At 44.5% G+C, this 20,463-nt stretch overlaps 1 protein-coding gene across 8 annotated transcripts in view; it reads right to left on the bottom strand.

Moving 5' to 3' along the window:
- Positions 1 to 20,463, bottom strand: part of LOC144691642 (nipped-B-like protein) — a 564,605-nt gene that overhangs the window by 240,877 nt on the left and 303,265 nt on the right. For all 8 annotated transcript variants that reach the window (XM_078559979.1, XM_078559947.1, XM_078559954.1 and 5 more), the window contains 2 exons: positions 17,431 to 17,534; positions 15,598 to 15,684 (listed from right to left, as the gene is read on the bottom strand). In XM_078559979.1, the coding sequence (XP_078416105.1) occupies positions 15,598 to 15,684; positions 17,431 to 17,534 (191 nt within the window). The remainder of the gene's footprint in view (positions 1 to 15,597; positions 15,685 to 17,430; positions 17,535 to 20,463) is intronic.

The following is a 20,463-nucleotide window of genomic DNA, read 5'->3' as shown; positions in this document are numbered from 1 at the left end:
GGAAGGCCACTAAGCCCCTCGAGCACGTTTTGCCATTCGAAGGGATCATGGCTGATCTGCAACCCAACTCCATATACTCAGATTGCCCATTTCACTTAATACCTTTGGCTAGCAAAAATCTGTCAGTTTCAAATTTTAAAAATTCACCTCGGTCAATTGCGGTCTGTAGAAGAGAGTTCCAAACTCTGCCACTTTTTCTTTCATTTCTGGGATAAGAGAATTGCTGGTACGGCCAGCATTTGTTGCAGGAGTTCCAGGACTTCTGATCCAGTGACAGTGAAACAATAGCGATATAGTTTCAAGTGTCTGGGTTTTATTAATGGGGGTATAGAGTACAAAAGCAAGGAGGTTATGTTGAATTTGCATAAGTCACTAGTTCAGCCTCAGCTAGAGTATTGCATCCAGTACTGGGCACCACGCTTCATGAAGGATGTGACGACTCTAGAGAGAGTGCAGAAAAGATTCACAAGAATGGTTCCAGGGATGAGGAACTTCAGTTATGAAGATAGTCTGGAGAAGTTAGGGCTATTTTCCTTTAAAGAAAGAAGGCTGAGAGGGTCATTTGATAGAGGTACTCAAAATCATGAGGGGTCTGGACAGAGTAGATAGGGAGAAATTGTTCCCACTCATGAAATAATCGAAAAAAGAATCCAAAGTGATATAAGGAGAAATAGAAAGAGAAAATGCTGAAAAAACTCAGCATTTTTGGCAGCATCAGTAGAGAGAGAAACAGTCCATGTCCAAATGCAGCAAGACCTGGACAATATCCAGGTTTGGGTTGACAAGTGGCATGTAACATTCATGCCACACAAGAGTCAGGCAATGACCATCTCCAACAAGATAATCCAACCATCGCTCCTTGATGTTCAATGGCATTACCATCGCTGATCCTCCACCATCAACATCCTGGGGGTTACCATTGACCAGAAACTGAACTGGACTAGCCATATAAATACTGTGGCTACAAGAGCAGGTCAGAGGCTAGGAATCGCGTGACAAGTAACTCGCCTCCTAACTCGCCAAAGCCTGTCCACCATCTACAAAGCACAAGTCAGGAGTATGAGGGAATACTCCCCACTTGCCTGGATGAGTGCAGCTCCTACAACGCTGAAGAAGCTGGACACCATCCAGGGCAAAGCAGTCCGCTTGATTGGCATCCATAAACATTCAATCCCTCTACAAGCGCCGCACAGTAGCAGCAATGTGTACCATCCACCACAGGAATTCACCATTGCTACTCAGACAGCACCTTCCAAGCCCACGGCCACTACCACCTAGAAGGACAAGGGCAGCAGATTGATGGAAAAACCACCACCTGGAAGTTCCCCTCCAAGCCACTCACCATCCTGACTAAGAAACATAGAAAAATGGAGCAGGAGTAGGCCATTCGGCCCTTCAAGCCTGCTACACCATTCATTATGATCATGGCTGATCATCCAACTCAATAGTTGGTAAAAGTAGGGAAAACCCCAAGATATTCTATAAGTATATCAATGGGAAGAGGATAACCAGGGAAAGAGTAGGGCCCATAAGGGACCAAGGGGGCAATCTATGGATTGAGCCAGAGGACATCGCTAGAGTGTTGAACAAATGCTTCGCATCTGTCTTCACCCAAGAGAATGAGGATGAAGGTATCGAACTCGGGGAGAGAGACTGTGAGGTTCTTGAGCAAATTGATATAGGGAGTGACAAGGTATTGGAGGTGTTGGCAGGCTTAAAAGTGGACAAATCTCCAGCTCCGGATGATTTGTGTCCCAGACTGCTGAGGGAGGCAAGGGAGGAGATCACAGGGGCTCTGACCCAGATTTTTAATTCCTCTTTGGCCACGGGGGAGGTGCCAGAGGACTGGAGAACAGCTAATGTGGTTCCGCTATTTAAAAAGGGTTGTAGAGATATGCCAGGGAACTACAGACCAGTGAGTCTCACATCAGTGATAGGGTAACTATTGGAGAAAATTCAGAAGGAGAGAATCTATCTCCACTTGGAGAGGCAAGGTTTGACCAGGGATAGTCAGCATGGCTTTGTCAGAGGGAGGTCATGCCTAATAAATTTGATTGAATTTTTTGAGGAGGTGCGTAGATGAGGATAGTGCAGTTGATGTAGTTTATATGGATTTCAGCAAAGCCTTTGACAAGGTCCCACATGGGAGAATTATAAAGAAAGCAAATGCACATTGGATACAGGGTCATTTGATAAGGTGGATTCAAAATTGGCTTAGTTTCAGGAGACAGAGGGTGATGACAAAAGGATGCTTTAGTGACTGGAAGCCAGTGTTCAGTGGCGTATCACAGGGATCTGTGCTGGGTCTCCTATTATTTGTTATTTATATAAATGACATAGATGACTATGTAGGGGGTAGGATTAGTAAGTTTGTGGATGACACAAAGATTGGCCGGGTGGTTAATAGTGAGGTTGAGTGTCTTGGGCTACAGGAAGATATAGACGGGATGGTCAAATGAGCAGATAAGTGGCAGATGGAATTTAACCCTGAAAAGTGTGAGGCAATACACGTTATCAATCGAGGCATAGATTACAAAAGTGGGGAGGTCATGTTGGAGTTGTATAGAACCTTGGTGAGGCCACAGCTGGAGTACTGTGTGCAGTTCTGGTCGCCACTATGTAGGATGGATGTGATTGCACTGGAGGAGGTGCAGAGGAGATTCACTAGGATGTTGCCTGAGATGAAACATTTAAGTTACGAAGAGAGGTTGGATAGACTTGGGTTGTTTTCGTTGGAGCAGAGAAGACTGAGGGGGCAACCTAATCGAGGTGTACAAGATTATGAGGGGCATGGACAGGGTGGATAAGGAGCAGGTGTTCCCCTTAGTTGAAGGGTCAGTCACAAGGGGACATGAGTTCAAGGTGAGGGGCAGGAGGTTTAGGGAGGATGAGAGGAAAAACTTCTTTTTACCCAGAGGGTGGTGACGGTCTGGAATGCACTGCCTGGGAGGGTGGTGGAGGCAGGTTGCCTCACATCCTTTAAAAAGTACCTGGATGAGCAGTTGGCATATCATAACATTCAAGGCTATGGGCCAAGTGCTGGTAAATGGGATTAGGTAGGTAGGTCAGGTGTTTCTCACATGTCAGTGCAGACTCGATGGGCCGAAGGGCCTCTTCTGCACTGAGAGATTCTGTGAATAGCCTGCTCCCACTTTCTCCCCATGTCCTTTGATCCCTTTCGCCCCAAGAGCTATATCTAACTCCTCCTTGAAAACATACAATGTTTTGGCCTCAACTACTTTCTGTGGTAACGAATTCCACAGGCTCACCACTCTCTGGGTGAAGAAATTTCTCCTCATCTCAGTCCTAAATGGTCCATCCCATACCCTCAGACTGTGACCCCAGGTTCTGAACTCCCCCACCATTGGGAACATCCTTCCTGCATCTACCCTGTCTATTCCTGTTAGAATTTTATAGGTTTCTATGAGATCCCCCCTCATTCTTCTGAACTCCAGCGAATATAATCCTAACCGACTCAATCTCTCCTCATATGTCAATCTCGCCATCCCAGGAATCAGTCTGGTAAGCCTTTGCTGCACTCCCTGTATAGCAAGAACATCCTTCCTCAGATAAGGAGACCAAAACTGCACACAATATTCCAGGTGTGGTCTCACCAAGGCCCTGTATAATTGCAGCAAGACATCCCTGCTCCTGTACTCTAATCCTCTCGCTATGAAGACCAACAAACCATTTGCCTTCTTTACCACCCGCTGTGCCTGCATGCTTACCTTCTTGACTTGGAAATACATCGCCATTCCTTCACTGTTGCTGGGTCAAAATCCTGGAACTCCCTTCCTAACAGCACTGTGGGTGTACTAACACCACATGCACTGCAGCGGTTCAAGAAGGCAGCTCACTAACACCTTCTCACAGGCAACTAGGGATGGGCAACAAATGCTGGCCCAGCCAGCAAAGCCCACATCCCATGAATGAATAAAAAAAATTAACATTCTGAGTCCTTATGGCTCTTCTTCAGGGCTGATATGAGAAGAAATTTTTTTTACACAGCGAGTGGTTAGGGTTTAGAATGCATGGCCTAAAAGTGTGATGGAGACACGTGGTTAGATTCTCTCTTGATGGAGATGGTCATTGGCTGAAATGTGTATGAATCATAGAATGGTTACAGGACAAAAGGGCCTTAAGCCCATCTTGTTTGTGTCAGGTCTCTGCAGGAGCAACTCAGCTAGTTCCACTTCCCCGCATTTTCCCATCAGCCCTGCAAGTTACCTTCTTCAGATAAATATCCCGCTTCCTTTTGAAAGCCACTATTGAATCTGCCTGGAATACTATAAACCCCTGACAGATTGGACAAAGTTTAAATCAAGTTATTCATGCTATGTAGCGCAAGCATACTCTAGTGTTTTGCCCACTTTTCTCCACCAATCAGATCCTACCAAATTAGTTACTTTTGAAAGTTGAGATGTGGCAACAAATGTTATTTGCCATTTATCAGCCCCAGCCTGAATGCTGTCCTGGTTTTGTTGCATGGGGCACTGTGCATCAGTATCTGAAGTGCTAACATGCTGAACACTGTGCAATCAGAAACCATGTCCCCTCTTCCGACTGTAAGATACAGGGAAGTTTATTGATGAAGCAGTTGAAGACCATCAGGCCTAGGACACAATCCTGAGGAGCTCCTGCAATGTCCTGGTGCTGGAAGACTGCTCCTTGATGCCACTCAGTCAAATGCTGCCTTGATATCAAAGGCAGTCACTTCCATTTCATCTCTGGAATTCAGCTCTTTGTCCTTGTTTGGACCAAGGCTGTAATGGGGTCTGGTGTCACTAGCTCTGACGGAACCCAAACTAAGTATCTGTGAGCAGGTTGCTGCTCAGTAAGTATCAATTGATACTGTTGATGACATGTTCCATCACTTCACTAATGATTGAGTAGGCAAATAGGATGATAATTGGCCAGATTGCATTTGTCCTGCTTTTTCTGAAGAGGACGTAATGGAGCAATTTTCCATATAAAAGCAAAATACTGCGGATGCTGGAAATCTGAAATAAAAACAGAAAATGCTGGAAAAACTCAGCAGGTCTGGCAGAATCTGTGGAGAGAGAAACAGAGTTAACAGTTCAAGTCCGTGTGACTTCTTCAGAGCTAAAGAGAAGTAGAAATTTACCACACTGCCAGATAGGTGTCAATATCATAGCCATATTGAAATAGCTTGGCTAGGGCGGCTAGTTTTGAACACAAGTCTCAGTACTATAGCTGGGATGTTGCCAGGTCCCATCGCCTTTACTGTATCCTTCAGTAGCTTCACCAGGTTGGTTCTTCATTTTTAGGAATGCCTGGTGCTGCTCCTGGCATGCCCTCCTGCATTCCTTATTGAATCAGGGTTGATCCCTTGGGTTGATGGTAATGGCAGAGTGAGGGATATTCCAGGCCACAAGGTGGTTGAATACAATTCTGCTGTTGCTGATGGCCCACACCGCCTCATAGATGCCCACATTTGCACTGCTAGATCTGTTCTGAATCTACCTCATTTATAAGATGCAGGGTGTCCTCATATGATGAGACTTCATCTCCACCAGGGCTGTGCAGTGGTCACTCTTACTAATACGATCATGACCAGATGCATCTGCAACAGACTGGTGAGGATAAGATCAAGTAGGTTCGTCCTGATCGTCCTGAGGTTCTGGTGGTGCGGTCAATTTGGGTGTCATAGAAACTAGGAGCATTAGGCCATTCGGCCCTTCAAGCCTGCTCCGCCATTCAATATGATCATAGCTGATCCTCTATCTCAATGCCATATTCCTGCTTTCCCTCCATACTCCTTGATGCCCCTAATATCCAAAAAATTATCAATTTCTTTTTTGAATATACTCAGTGACTTGGCCTCCACAGTCTCCTGTGGTAGAGAATTTCACAGGTTGACCACCCTCTGAATGAAGAAATTTTCCCTCATCTCAGTCCTAAATGGCCTGCCCCATATCCTGAGACTGTTGCCCCTGGTCCTAAACTCCCCAACTAGGGGAAACATTCTCCCTGCATCCAGTCCATCTAGCCCTGTTAGAATTTATGCCTTTCAATCAAATCCCCTCTCATTCTTCTAAACTCTAGTGAATACAGGCCTAATCTCTCCTCATACAACAGGCCTGCCATCCCCGGTATCAGCCTAGTGAACCTTCGCTGCACTCCCTCTACGGCAAGTATATCCTTTCATGGGTAGAGGCACCAAAACTGCACGCAATACTCCAGCAGTGTATGTGTGGAATCTGACATTTTTGGCTGATGCAACCATGAGGAAGCATGTAGGTGAGAAATGGTAGCGGGCCAAGGATAGATCCTCGGGGTACACTAGAGGGAATGGTGAGGGAGTGCGAAAAGGGGCCAATGCAGGAATTCTCTGGTGATGACTGCGTAGCTAACAGTGGTACCAGATGAGGACAATCCAACTCAGCTGGGCAAAGGAGAGGCATTGGAGGAGGATGGCGCGGTCAATAGTGTGAAACCCTGCAAACAGGTCCAATAGGCTGAAAAATGATGGTTTACTAATGTCATTTAGGAAAGGAAATCTGCTGTCCTCACCTGGTCTGGCCTACATGTGACTCCAGGCCCACAGCAATGCAGTTGACTTTTACATGCCCTTGGAACAAGGGCAATTAGGGATGGGCAATAAATGCTGGCCCAGCCAGCAATGCCCACATCCCACGAGCGAATAAAAAAAATTACCAAAATCAGGCATGCAGGAAGTTATTTGAGAGTTTCAATTCTGTGGCAGGAACAGAATCTGATTGGACAGGTTCAAACAGAACAATGATAAAGACAAGCACTGCTTTGGGAGGTGGGAACACATTCGAGGGCTTTGGGGAGGTTAGAGCTGGGGCAGTAGCTTCCAATGGCAGAGGGGTCAAAGGAAAGGTTTTGAAAAGGAGGTTTAATGACAGCAGATTTGAAAGGGAGGGGAATATGAGAATTAAGGAGAGAGATTAAAAAAAAAACTTAACAGTCAGCTAATGCCTGTGCCAGAAAGGAAGTTGGCTGGTCAGCAGTTTGATGGGAATAGTATGAGAGGGGGTTTTCCTGGACAAGATGGGCTCGGGGAAGGAATGTGGAGAGAAACTGGACAAAGATGCTAGCTCAAGGCTGGGGGAGATGGGAAGAAGCTAACAGAATATGCAGACAAGCAAACGGCAAGTAATACAGAGAAGTGTGAGGTGATGCATTTTGGTAAAATGGATAGGCAGAGGTAATATAGGCTTAAATGGCATGGTTCTCAATAGTGTGCAGGGGCAGGGGTACATATGCATCATCTTTGAAGGTGATAGGATATACTGAGAAAGTAATAAGCAAACCTCTGGAATCTTGAGCTTCATATATAGAGGCAATGAGTACAAAAGCAGGGGCGTCATACAGAACCTTTATAAAGTTACACCACAGCTAGAGAATTGTATCCAGTTCTGGTCACCACACCTTAAGAATGATGAATGTGTCCTTGACAGGGTACAGAAGAGATTTAACAAAATGACCCCATGGATGGGAGACTTTCATTTACAAGGTTAGGACAGAAAAAATGGAGGTCTTCTCCTTGCAGCACAGCGGAATGAAGGGAGACTTGATAGAATTGTACAAGATTAGGACAGGTTTAGGTGAGGTACACATGGAAAAGCTGTTCCAAGCAGACTGGGATCACTGTGAAACAGACTGGGAGGAATGTGCAGCAGACCGGGAGGACATACAAGGCACTAGTTAGACCACACCTAGAATACTGTGAACAGTTTTGGTCCCCTTATCTAAGGAAAGATACACTGGCATTAGAGGCAGTCCAGAGAAGGTTCACTCGGTTGATTCTGGGTATGGAGGGATTTTCTTATGAGGAGAGGCTGAGTGGGTTGGGCCTTTACTCATTGGAGTACAGAAGAATGAGAGGCAACCTTATTGAAACATAAGATTCTTAGGGGGCTTGACAGGGTAGATGCTGAGAGGCTGTTTCTCCTTGTGAAAGAGTCTAGGACCAGAGGGCATAATCTCAGAGTAAGGGGGCGCCCATTTAAGACAGAGATGAGGAGGAATTTCTTCTCTCAGAGGGGAGTGAATCTGTGGAATTTTTTACCGCAAAGGGCTGTAGAGGCTGGGTTGTTAAGTACATTCAAGGCTGAGATATACAGATTTTTAATCAGTAAGGGAATCAAGGGTTATGGGGAAAAGGCAGGGAAGTGGAGTTGAGGATTATCAGATCAGCCACGATCTCATTGAATGGCAGAGCAGATTCGATGGGCTGAATGGCCTACTTCTGCTGCTACTTCTTATGGTCTTATGAGTGTGCAGCAGACCAGGATCACTGTGCAGCAGGCCGGGAGGAGTGTGCAGGAGGTCAGGATCACCGTTTAGCAGACCAGGATCACTGTGAAGCAGACCGAGTGGAGTGTGCAGCAGGTTGGGATCACTGTGAAGCAGACCAAGAGGAGTGTGCAGCAGGGTGGGGTCACTGTGAAGCAGACCGGGAGGAGTGTGCAGCAGGTCAGGATCACTGAAGTCTAGAGAGAAAAGAAATGAAACTGTGACATCACAGTTGGTCCCATGGGTTGATTGGCTGATGTGTATTGTAGCTTTGCTTTCCTTTCTCCAAAACTAGGGAATTAGTCCAAGGAACTGGGAAATTAAAACTTAATTTATTTTGATAACAAGATTAAATAACGCATTTCAATTAACCTTCCTAAATTTACGTAACAATAGGACAGTAGTGGTGAGTCTTAATTTTTTAAATATTAAATTTTAATATCTAATAGCTAGAGTAATCACAGTACAGCTCCACACCTGGAGCAGTGTGTGCAGTTTTGGTCTCCTTGTCTAAGAAAAGGTGTACCAGACTGGTTCCTGGGATTGTTGTATGAGGAGAGATTGGGCTGACTATGCCTACATTCACTGGAGCTTAGGAGAGTGAGAGGAGATCTCATTGAAATGTATAAAATTCTGACAGGGATGGACAGACTGGATGCTGGGATGATATTTCCTCCTGCTGGGGTGTTTAGAACAAGCGGTCACAGTCTCAGGATATGGGGAAGACCATTTAGGGCTGAGATGAGGAGAAACTTCTTCACTCGGAGGGTGGTGAACCTGTGGAATTCTCTACCACAGAGGCTGTGGAGGCCAAATCACTGAATTTATTTAAGGAGGAAATAGATTTCTGAACGCTAAGGGTGTCAAGGGGTATGGGGAGAGCGCAAGAGCATGGCGTTGGGATAGAGGATCAGCCATGATCATATTGGCAGAGCAGGCTCAAAGGGCCGAATGACCTACTCCTGCTATTTTCTACGTTTCACCTTTGGAGTGTACATCTGTTCCACATGGGATATCCAGGACATTCCCAATGTCCTGGATAACAAAATGTGAAGTTACTAAGGCGCCTCCACAAGACTGGAAAGCTTTGCAGATAGCATGATTATAGATGTAGTCACCGCAGAGCTGAAGAGTATGCAGGGAGAGGGGGAATGGGCAGTCCAGAAGAAACAGATAGATACTGCAGGAGTCCCCTGAGTGCATCTCACTTTTCAACCTGTATTCGGTTCTGAATATTGATGAGTGATGGTTCATCCAGGGAGTGCAGCCAGAGCTAAGTCCATGTCACCAGCTGGCTCAGCTGTACAGAGGGGCAGGAAGAAGACTGGAAGAGGAATTGTGATAGAGATAGTTAGGGGAACAGGCAGCCGATTCACATCTGCAGCCGCAGAAACAAGGATGGTATGTTGCCTCCCTGGTGCAAAGGTCAAGGGTGTCACTGAGCAGCTGCAGAGCACCCTGGAGGGATAGGGTGAACAGCCAGCTCAGTACCAACAACAGAGGTAGAAAGGGGAATACGGTCCAGCACTCAGAATTTAGGCAGTCAGGCAGGAAATCAGCAAACAGGACTTCAAAAGTAATCACGCCCAGATTACTCCCAGTACCACATACAGGTCATCGCTGCTCCTATTTTCTATGTTTCTATGTTTCTATAGCGGGAGCAGGCTACCGAGTTGGGTGATCAGCCATGATCATAATGAATGGCGGAGCAGGCTCGAAGGGCCGAATGGCCTACTCCTGCTCCTATTTTCTATGTTCTATGTTTCTAAGTGAGGGCACAGTGGCTGGAGAGATGATGTAGGAGGGAGGGCTTTAGATTCCTGGGATATTGGGGATCAGTTCTGAAGGAGATGGGAACTGTACAGGCTGGATGAATTACACCTAAACAGAGCCAGGACCAATTTCTTTGCAGGGCGAATCGCTAGTGCTATTGGGCAGAGTTCAAACTAACTTGGTAGAGGTATGGGAACCAGGAGGTAATGCTAGAGGATACAAGTCATTAGATGGGTTCAAACTATGACAAAGTAATAAAGCCTAAATTAGGGTTACAGTGCATGTATGTGAATGAGGAGTGTGGTAAATAAGAGTGGTGAGTTTCAGGCACACTGCCAGATGGAAGTATGATGTTGTGGCAATAACAGAGGTCTGGCTCAAAGGAGGGCAGGATTGGGTATTAAATATTGTTGGATACAAGGTATTTAGGAAAAGAAGGAAAGGAGGGTGGGTGGTAAACACTGATTAAGAGTAACATTGCAGTGCTGGAGAGAGAGGATATCCCAGAGGAGTCAAAGGCAGAATTTATTTGGCTAGAGCTAAGGAGCAAAAAAGGTATAATCACATTGCTCAGTGTAGTCTATAGGCCACAAACTTTTTTTTAAAAATTCATTCACGGGATGTGGGTTTCGCTGGCTGGGCCAGCATTTATTGCCCTTGAGAAGGCTGCCTTCTTGAACCACTGCAGTCCATGTGGTGTAGGTACACCCACAGTGTTGTTAGGAAGGGAGTTCCAGGATTTTGACCTAGCGACGGTGAAGGAACGGTGATATATTTCCAAGTCAGGATGGTGAGTGGCTTGGATGGGAACTTCCGGGTGGTGGTGTTCCCACATGTCTGCTGCCCTTGTCCTTGAACTAGTGGGAAAGATGCAGAGGAACAATTTTGCAAGGCAGAAGTGCTTTAGACTGGGATCATAGTAATGCAAAGGGCACAGAAGGGCAAGAGTTCTTAGTGCGTTCAGAAGAATTTTCTACAATAGTGCATTCTTAGTCCATTGAGAATGGAGGCATTGATAGGCCTAGTTCTTAGGAATGAGGTAAGCTAAGTGGATCAAGTGTCAGTAGGGGAACATCTGGGGGATAGAGATCAGTCTATCATAAGGTTTAGGTTGGCTAAGGAAAACGACAAGGGTAAGAATAATTAACTGAGGGAAAGCCAACTTCATTGGGTAAGGGTGGATCTTGCCCAGATAAATTGGAATCAAAGATTAGAGACAAAACTACAACTGAACAATGGGCTGCCTTTAAAGAAGAGATAGTTCAAGTACAAAGAAGATATATTCTCACAAAAGCGGAAAGGTAGGGAAAACAAACCAGAGATCCCTGAACGCTGAAAGAGATAGAAATTGAGATGAAACAGAAAAATTGTGTTTATGACAGAAGTCAGGTCGACAATACAATTGATGGCCAGATTGAATATGGAAGGTTCGAAAGGGAATTGCAAAAACAAATAAGAGAAGCAAAAAGAGAGTATGAGAAGAGACTGGCAGCCAACATAAAATGAATCCAAAAGGCATAAAAATAGTAAAAGGATGGTAAGAGGAGGGGTGGGGCAAATTAGGGACCAAAAAGGGATTTAAGAATGGAGGCAAGGGGCATGGCTGAGGTATTAAATGAATACTTTTCATCAATCTTTACCAAGGAAGATGCCGCTGCCCAGGAAATGGTGAAAGAGGAGGTAGTTCAGACGCTAGAAGGATTTAAAATTGATAAGGAGGTGGTTATGTTTAGGCTCTGTGCAGTCAAGGTTGATAAGCAGCAGGACTGGATGAGATGCATCCAACGATACTGAGGGAAGTGAGAGTGGAAATTGTGGAGCCACTGGCCATAATTTTCAAATCTTCCTTAGATTCAGGGGTTGTGGCAGAGGACTGGAGAATTGCAAACGTTACACCCTTGTTCAAAAAAGGGTGTGAAGATAAGCCCAGTAACCACAGGCCAGTCGGTTTAACCACAGCAGTGGGGGAGCTTTTAGAAAAGATAATTCAAAACAAAATCAACAGCCACTTGCAGATGTATTAAAGGAAAGCCAGCATGGGTGTGTTAAGGGCAAATTGTGACTAACTTGTTTAAGTTTTTTGATGAGGTGACAGAGTGTTGATTCGGGTAATGCTGTTGATGTGGTGTACATGGACTTCCAAATGGTACTTGGAACGGACTTGTAAGCAAAATTAGAGCTCATGGAATAAAAGGAACAATAGCAACATGGATACAAAATTGGCTGACTGACAGGAAACACATAGTGGCAATAAATGTTTTTCAGGCTGGAGGAAGGGTTATAGTGGAGTTTCCCAGGGATCCTCCTGATATATATTAATGACCTTGGCGCACAGGGCACAATTCCAAAATCTATAGATGATACAAAGCTCGAGGAGGATAGTATAGAACTTCAAAAGGACATAGACAGATTGGTGGAATGTGCAGAAAAGTTGCAGATGAAATTTAATATAGTGAAGTGACTAATTTTGGTACGAAGAACTCAGAGGCAATATAAAATAAGGGTATAACTACGAAGAGGGTGCAGAAGCAGAGGGACCCGGGTGTATATCTGCACAAATTATTGAAGGTGGCAGGACAAGTTGAGAGAGCAGTTGATAAAGCATACGGAATCCTGGACTTTATATATAGGGATGAGTGCGCAAAAGCAAAGGGAAGTTATGTTAAAACTGCATAAAACACTAGTTCAGCCTCAACTGGAGCACTGCATCCAGTTCTGGGCACCACACTTTAGTGAGGTTGTGAAGGCATGAGAGAGGGTGCAGCAAGGATTCACGAAAATGGTTCCGGGGGTGAGAAAATTCAATTGAATGGAAAGAGTGGAGAAGATGGGAATGCTTTCCTTGGACAAGAGGTCGAGAGGAGATTTGATAACGGTATTTTTTTCCATTCTTTCATGGGATGTGGGTGTCACTGGCTAGACCAGCATTTATTGCCCATCCCTAATTGCCCTTGGTGAGCAGCAAAATCATGAGGAGTGTTGACTGATTAAATAGAGAGAAACTGTTCCCACTGGTGGGAGGATCAAGAAGCAGAGGTCAGTGTTCATGGTAACTGGCAAAGGCAGCAATGGTGACACAAGGAAAAACCTTTCATGCAGCAAGGAATTCACTATCTGAGAATATAGTGGAGGCAGGTTCAATTAAGACTTTCAAAAAAGAACTGGATCATTATCTGAAGAGGAAAAATGTGCAGTGCTACAGGAAAAAGGCAAGGGAGTGGCACTAGGTGATTTGCTCTTAAGAGGCCAGCACAGACACAACAGCCGGATGGCCTCCTTCTGTGCTGTAAGCATTCTATGACTATGATTTATTAGCTGATGGTACAAGGACTAGGGGGCACAGATTTAAGGTTTCATGCATTAAATACAGGACAGATGCGAAGAACAACTTTTCTTAAGCAGAGGGTGGCAATGGCCTGGAATTTGCTGCCTGCAATGGTGTGGAAGGGGAGACATCAATGATTTCAAAAGGAAATTGGATGGGCGCTTGAGGGAAATAAACTTGCAAGGGGATCAAGTGGGGGAATCAAAATGACCTGGATTGCTCTATGAAGATCTGGCATAGATCAAATGGTCTGAATGGCCTCCTTTTGTGCCGTTATGACGCTGACTTCAAATAGTGAATGCGTGGTCAAAATCTTTCTAAAGATCATCCTCATGATCTTACTGAATGGCAAAGCAAGCCTATGGTCAGCTTCTATTCAAGGAATGCATGAACTCTTTGCACCGTTTGTTGGACGTAGGGTTGGGGGAGGTAGGGGAGAGGGGTCTAAGCAGATGGTTTGTGCATGAGTGGGAGATTAGCAGAAAACAGGATCCAGGGTTATCTGAAACAAAAACAGAATTACCTGGAAAAACTCAGCAGGTCTGGCAGCATCGGTGGAGAAGAAGAGTCGACGTTTCAAGTCCTCACGAGTTCTGTTGAAGGGTCGTGAGGACTCGAAACGTCGACTCTTTTCTTCTCCACCGATGCTGCCAGACCTGCTGAGTTTTTCCAGGTAATTCTGTTTTTGTTTTGGATTTCCAGCAAAAGTAGTTTTTTGTTTTTATCCAGGGTTATCTTTACATTCCAATGTGGCTATAGAGTAGTGGGCAGTTTTAGCAGAGCAGAGCTTGACTGTGCGTGATGTGGGCCAGCTACATGCAGCAATGAATGGCAAAAGCAGTTCAATGCCATAAGGGGAGGTAGTGGCATAGTGCTATTGTCACTGGACCAGTATTCCAGAGACCCAGGGTAATGCTCTGGGAACCCAGGTTCGATAAAAAATCTGGAATTAAAAGTCTGTTGATGACCACGAAGCTATTTGTTGTAGGGAAGGAAATCTGCCGTCTTTACCTGGTCTGGCCTACATGTGACTCCAGACCCACAGCAATGTGGTTGACTCTTAAAATGCTCTCTGAACAAAGGGCAATTAGAGATGGGCAATAAACGCTGGCCTAGCCAGCGATGCCCACATCCCATGAACGAATAAAAAGCAAAAAATCCACATCCTTTGGGGCAGTCTTCACACGTCCCAAAGGATGTGGATTTTTTTTTAACCACAGGAAAGAATCAGGGTAGCATTTACTGGGAACATTGGCAAAAGCTAGAAGTGACGGTATGACTGGGTAGACCAGCAACTGCAGAGGTATTGTGGCAAATGTCAGGCCATGTTCCAAGAGAATGGAAAGAGAATCCCAAGAAACTAGGTTCCATTTTGTTAAAACAATTTCAGAACTTCTCATTTATGCCCTCAATTACAGGCTACAAATGTCCTATAAATTGGTAACATCAAAGCTGGTTAATTAACTAGTTAATTTTCTACTTGTAAGCAACACTGATGATGTTACATTTACTCCTCACACCGAATTGTCCTGAGGTGACAGTGATGGGCTGCACCTTCTTGATCCACCGAGTAACAACTGTTTTTACAATTAAACTAAGCACTTGCAGAGGCCATTAAAGATCACCATGTAATTTGTAAGTTGCGTTACGGGGAGACGTGGTGTAGTGGTAATGTCACTAGGCTAGCAATCCAGAGGCCCAGGCTCATGATCCAAGGACATGGGTTCAAATCCCACCATGGCAGCTGGTGGAATTTAAATTCAATTAATACATCTGGAATTGAAAACTAGTCTCATCGAATGTCGTAAAAACCCACCTGGTTCACATGCCCTTTAGGGAAGGAAATTTGCTGTCCTTACCTGGTCTGGACTACATGTGACTTTAGACCCACAGCAATGTGGTTGACTCTTAAATGCCATCTAAAATGGCCTAGGATCAAGGGCAATTAGAGCCTTGTTGGCCTTGCCAGTAATGCCCCCATCCCATGAAAGAATAAAAAAAGTTACATGCATGCCAGACTGGGGAGAGGTGTGCAGATCCCATTCCTTGAAATGAACTAGCTGTGCTGGCATTACCACAAATGAGCAGATATTTAATCTCTCACCTTGCCACGGAAAACATTCGAATCCAATACCACAATTGCCACACTATCTTATATAAACACTGAACGATTTCCCACTGAACAAGGTGCACACAGATATTTTAAAACTCACATGGTTGAACAAAGTGGAAAGCTTGGACCCGTCCTGTATGTTCTTTTCCAAGATACTTAGCACCTTCACCATCTTATCTGTTGGAAGCTGTAAACAAGAAAGAAAGTGTAAGATGCCCAATAGCAACATTTTGGAAGAAAAAAGGTTCCAATAGCAGCTAAAAATAACGAACAGAGCACTAGGGGAATCACACTGTTACATTTCCTGGTATACAAATATCACCCCATTAACAAATTTACCTACATATAGCACACCTGAGGGCACTGCCTGTTTAAACTGGCACCTACAATGATGCATTTTCTCTTCCACCCGCACTCTCATTATATTTCACCTAATAGATGATAGCATGAAGTTCCAAATATAAACAAAAGCACCAATGCTGGACTAGTTAAGCACAAGGGCATTAGCCACCGAGTTAATGCCAGACGCAAGGTTGGCCACTGGGTGTGTATCTATTGTGGGCACTGCGTGTAGGATTCTGAATTTGCATAGAATTGACATGAACCAGCTTCCCCCTGGAAACGGCTTTCATGAACAACAAAGCCTGTGTGCCAGGCGTAATTAGAGCCTTCCTTGGTTGAACATGAATCTGAAATATTCCTGAGGCATCGTGTTATGACCACAGTCAAATCCCAGAGGGAAACTTCTCTCACTGATCATAACCATTTTTTGTACTTTGAAAAAGAGGGGAAAACTACTGATCCCAGAAGCACAGAATCCCAGTAACACTTATAGGATTTTAAAATTTAAAGATTTATTAACAAGGAGAAAAAAAAACTTCAGAGACACAAGAATAAAATTACAGTTAAAACAGTCTTACAAAACATTCCCCTAAAAAAACCACTTGGTCAGAACACACAAGTAAACTACTTGGCAACAGCTCCCTTATACATTTTTAACCATAAAAATCCAGTAACATTACCCAAGGCACAAACTGCTGCTACTTCAGTAAAGTATACCATATGATTGCTCACTCTCTTCCACTCTGTTGTGGAATCTAAGGAAGTTCAGAAACAGGCTGCTTTCTGAAAACAAAGACTTTTCTGGCTCAAAACTGGATGACTGCTTCAAACTCAACTTTTCTCAGCACAGAGCTAGTCTCACATCCACACACACCTGTGTGGGTCGGCCCCCACACAACCAACACAACTCAACGTTTCCTTAAATATTCTTTCCCCTTTGATCTTAGACTCCATTGTTCTAAGCACGTCTTTGAACTCAGTTTTTGCAAAATATAAAAATCTTTCATGTTTTCCCCTTGCCTCCACTTTTGGGTCAAACAAAATTTAATAACCTTCCCTTGTTTACTTATGAAACCTTTGTAAGTTATAAAAGTCCCTTGTTACTTCTAAACTCCCTTTGAAATTTAACAGCTGAAAAGACAAGTCCTTACCTACCACCTAATGCAAATTTTAAAACCCAAACCTAATAACTCGGACATTCAACTTCACCATGGTCTCTCATTACAAATGCTTGCATCTAACTTCCTTTACGTTTCATCTCTCTGCTCCCACAGGCAAGCTGACTTTATTAACCTTCATCCCCGGTTAATTACACACATACACCGTTCTTTACAGAATACCACCATATTCCAAAAAATATATTTTTTAAATCCATCTTCAGTATCATGATTTTGCTATTGTGCCACCTTTGTGAAGGGCCAAACAGTGGCACAGGGGGACAGTTTTTAAATATAATCACTACATCCATTCTCAGATACTGATATCAACTAGCAGGCACATAAGTCAGACTGCCAATCTGTTGCCTGATTTACAGAAGTGATGGTTTAAAGTTCTTCCTTCCAATTAAAGCAATTTAGGGTGCAATACATACCCGATCCATGATGCCCATAGCTTTGATCTTGGCAGATTCGCTGCTCAATTCATTCAGCTGTTGTTTGCCCAGTAATAACTCCTGAGGTAACTCATCATCTTCACCTGTGGAGAGGATGGCAATCAGGTTGACCTGAATCAATTGGTGATTACACCCCTGAAAATTCCCACAAGTGCCTTGGCCAACACAAGCTCTTTATCTGATTCTTCTCTAGCTTGTCACTGGGTCTCTCTCTACAGCAGGCTGGTGGCTGCTTCGAATTGGCCCCAAATGTCTATAACAGGACTTCATTCCATCATTACCTGCTGTCTTCAGTTTTCTCTTTTTGGACTGATTTCTTCTCACCTCTACCCCACCTCCTCAATTCATTTTACATCTGCCCTTCCCCATCCATTTCAAACGGGATAAGTCTGTATTCATTACTCAGAAGTTTACAGCACAGAAAGAGGTCATTCGGCCCATTGCGTCCGCGCCGGTCAACAAAGGTCTGACTACACTAATTCCATTTTCCAGCGCTTGGCGCATAACCCTGGAGGCTATGGCAATGCAAGTAAATATTTAAATACTTAAATCTTAGGAGAGTTTCTGACTCAACCACCCTTTCAGGCAGTGAGTTCCAGACTCCCACCACCCTCTGGGTGAAAAAATTTCTCCTATTAGCCTTCTACCTCTTACCTTAAATTTATGCCCCTTGGTTATTGGCCCCTCTATTAATGGAAATAGTGCCTTCCTATCCACCCTATCTATGCCCCTCAATCTTATACACCTCTATCAAGTCCTTCTCAACCTTTGTTGCTCCAAGGAAAACAACCCCAGCCTATCCAATCTTTCCTCATAGCTCAGGCCCTCCAGCCAAGGCAGCATCCTAATAAATCTCCTCTGCACCCTCTCCAGTGCAATCACATCCTTCCTATAATGTGGTGACCAGAACTGCACGCGGTACTCCAATTGTGGCCTAACAAGAATTTTATACAGTTCCAGCATAACCTCCCCGCTCTTGTATTCTATGCCTCGGCTAATAAAGGCAAGTATCTCATATGCCTCCTTAACCACCTATCTACCTGCCCTACTACCTTCAGGGATCTGTGGATATGCACACCAAGAACCCTCTGATCTTCAGTACTTTCCAGGGTCCTACCATTCATAGTGTAATCCCTTGCCTTGTTATCCCTCCCCAAGCGCATTACCGCACATTTTTCCGAGTTGAATTCCATTTGCCACTGCTCTGCCCACCTGACCAGTCCATTGATATCCTCCTGAAGATTACTGCTATCCTCCTCACTATTTACCACCCTACCGATTTTCATGTCATCCGCAAACCTTTTGATCATACCCACTACATTTAAGTCCAAATCATTTATGTACACCACAAACAGCAAGGGCCCCAGCACTGAGCCCTGCAGAACCCCACTGGAAACAGACTTCCAGTCACAGAAACATCCCTCTATCATCACCCTCTGCATCCTGCCTCTCAGCCAATTTTGGATCCAATGTGCCACTTTGCCTTGGATCCCATGGGCAAGAGTAAGAACTTTCTTGACCAGTCTGCCATGAGGGACATTATCAAAAGCCTTGCTAAAGTCCATGTAGACCACATCAAATGCATTACCCTCCTCTCATCAACACTCCTGGTTACTTCCACAAAAAATTTTGATCTCGTTTGTCAAACACAGCCTTCCCTTAACAAATCCATGCTGACTATCCCTGATTAATCCGTGTCTCTCCAAACGCGGATATATTCGGTCGTTCTTCCTAGTAACTTCCTCACCACCGAGGTTAGACTGACTGGCCCATAATTTCCTGGTCTATTTCTTCCTCCTTTTTTTAAATAAGGGTCAACATTAGCAGTCCTCCAGCACCTCACCTGTGGCCAGAGAGGATTTAAAAATTACTTCCAGGGCCCCTGATATCTCTTCCCTTGCCTCCCTCAACAGCCTGGGAAACATCTCATCCGGTCCTGTGGATTTATCCACCTTTAAGGCCGCTAAAACTGCTAGTACCTCCTCTCTCTCTCTGTTAATTTCCTCGAATTCTTCACAGTCCTCCACCCTGATGTATATACCTGCATCATTGTGAAGACCGATGCAAAGTATTCATTGAGGACTGTACCCACGGATTCCAGGTCCACACACAGATTACCTCTATGGTCCCCAACTGGCCCTACGCTTTCCTCTTGCTCTTCATATATTTAAAAAACCCTTTGGGTTTTCCTTTATTCTGCCCACCAATGCTTTCTCATGTACTCTCTTAGCTTTCCTAATTTCCTTTTAAGATCCCCCCCTGCACTTTTTATACTCCTCTAGGGACTCTGCTTATTAAGCCCTCGGTATCTGCCATAAGCTTCTCTTTTTTCCTTACTCCTAACCTTTATGCCCTTGACATCCAGGATTCTCCAGACTTGGTCCCCCCCTTTGCCTTTACGAGAACATATTTGCCCTGTACTCTCGCTATTTCTCCAGTTCCCAGCTCAGTCTCCATCCTAATAAGTTGGCAAGATCGACTGGCAATTATGCATGATGCCTCAAACATTGACAAAATAGTTCATTATTTCAGTCGCCTCAGAGCACAAGGGTAATTCAATTATTTTTTCTATAACAATTCTCCCCCACTATTGCCATTCTCTTCTCCAAATGCAAAGAACTGATGGGTTTTAGTTGCTATGCAGCTGCCTCTGCCACCACACTATGCCCCCACAAATTAACAATTTAACTTTGTACCCTTGCTTTTTTGTGGCTTAGTAGTTATCTCCTTCAGATCTTTCTCAGCTCACCTTCTGTGAAATTCACCTCTTATCTGTTAACCAATAAAACCAGACCCCCATCCTACCCCAAAATATCCACCCTCAACCTATGTGTCTTCTCCCAATTGCTTTCTCTTTTTTTTTTAAATCTACCCAGCTCCAAGTCTGGCTCCCCATTTATACTGCTCCAGCCTGGCCTCTATTACTTCTCAGCAACAGACAGGAACTGCATCTTCTGTCACTGCGATCCTTCCTTGGCTCGTTCTATGCATGCCTTTTCTCTTCTCAATCTA

This window comes from Cetorhinus maximus, chromosome 2 (genome assembly GCF_964194155.1).
Source record: "Cetorhinus maximus chromosome 2, sCetMax3.hap1.1, whole genome shotgun sequence".
NCBI lineage: Eukaryota > Metazoa > Chordata > Chondrichthyes > Lamniformes > Cetorhinidae > Cetorhinus > Cetorhinus maximus.
This window is presented reverse-complemented; position numbering and strand designations above follow the sequence as displayed.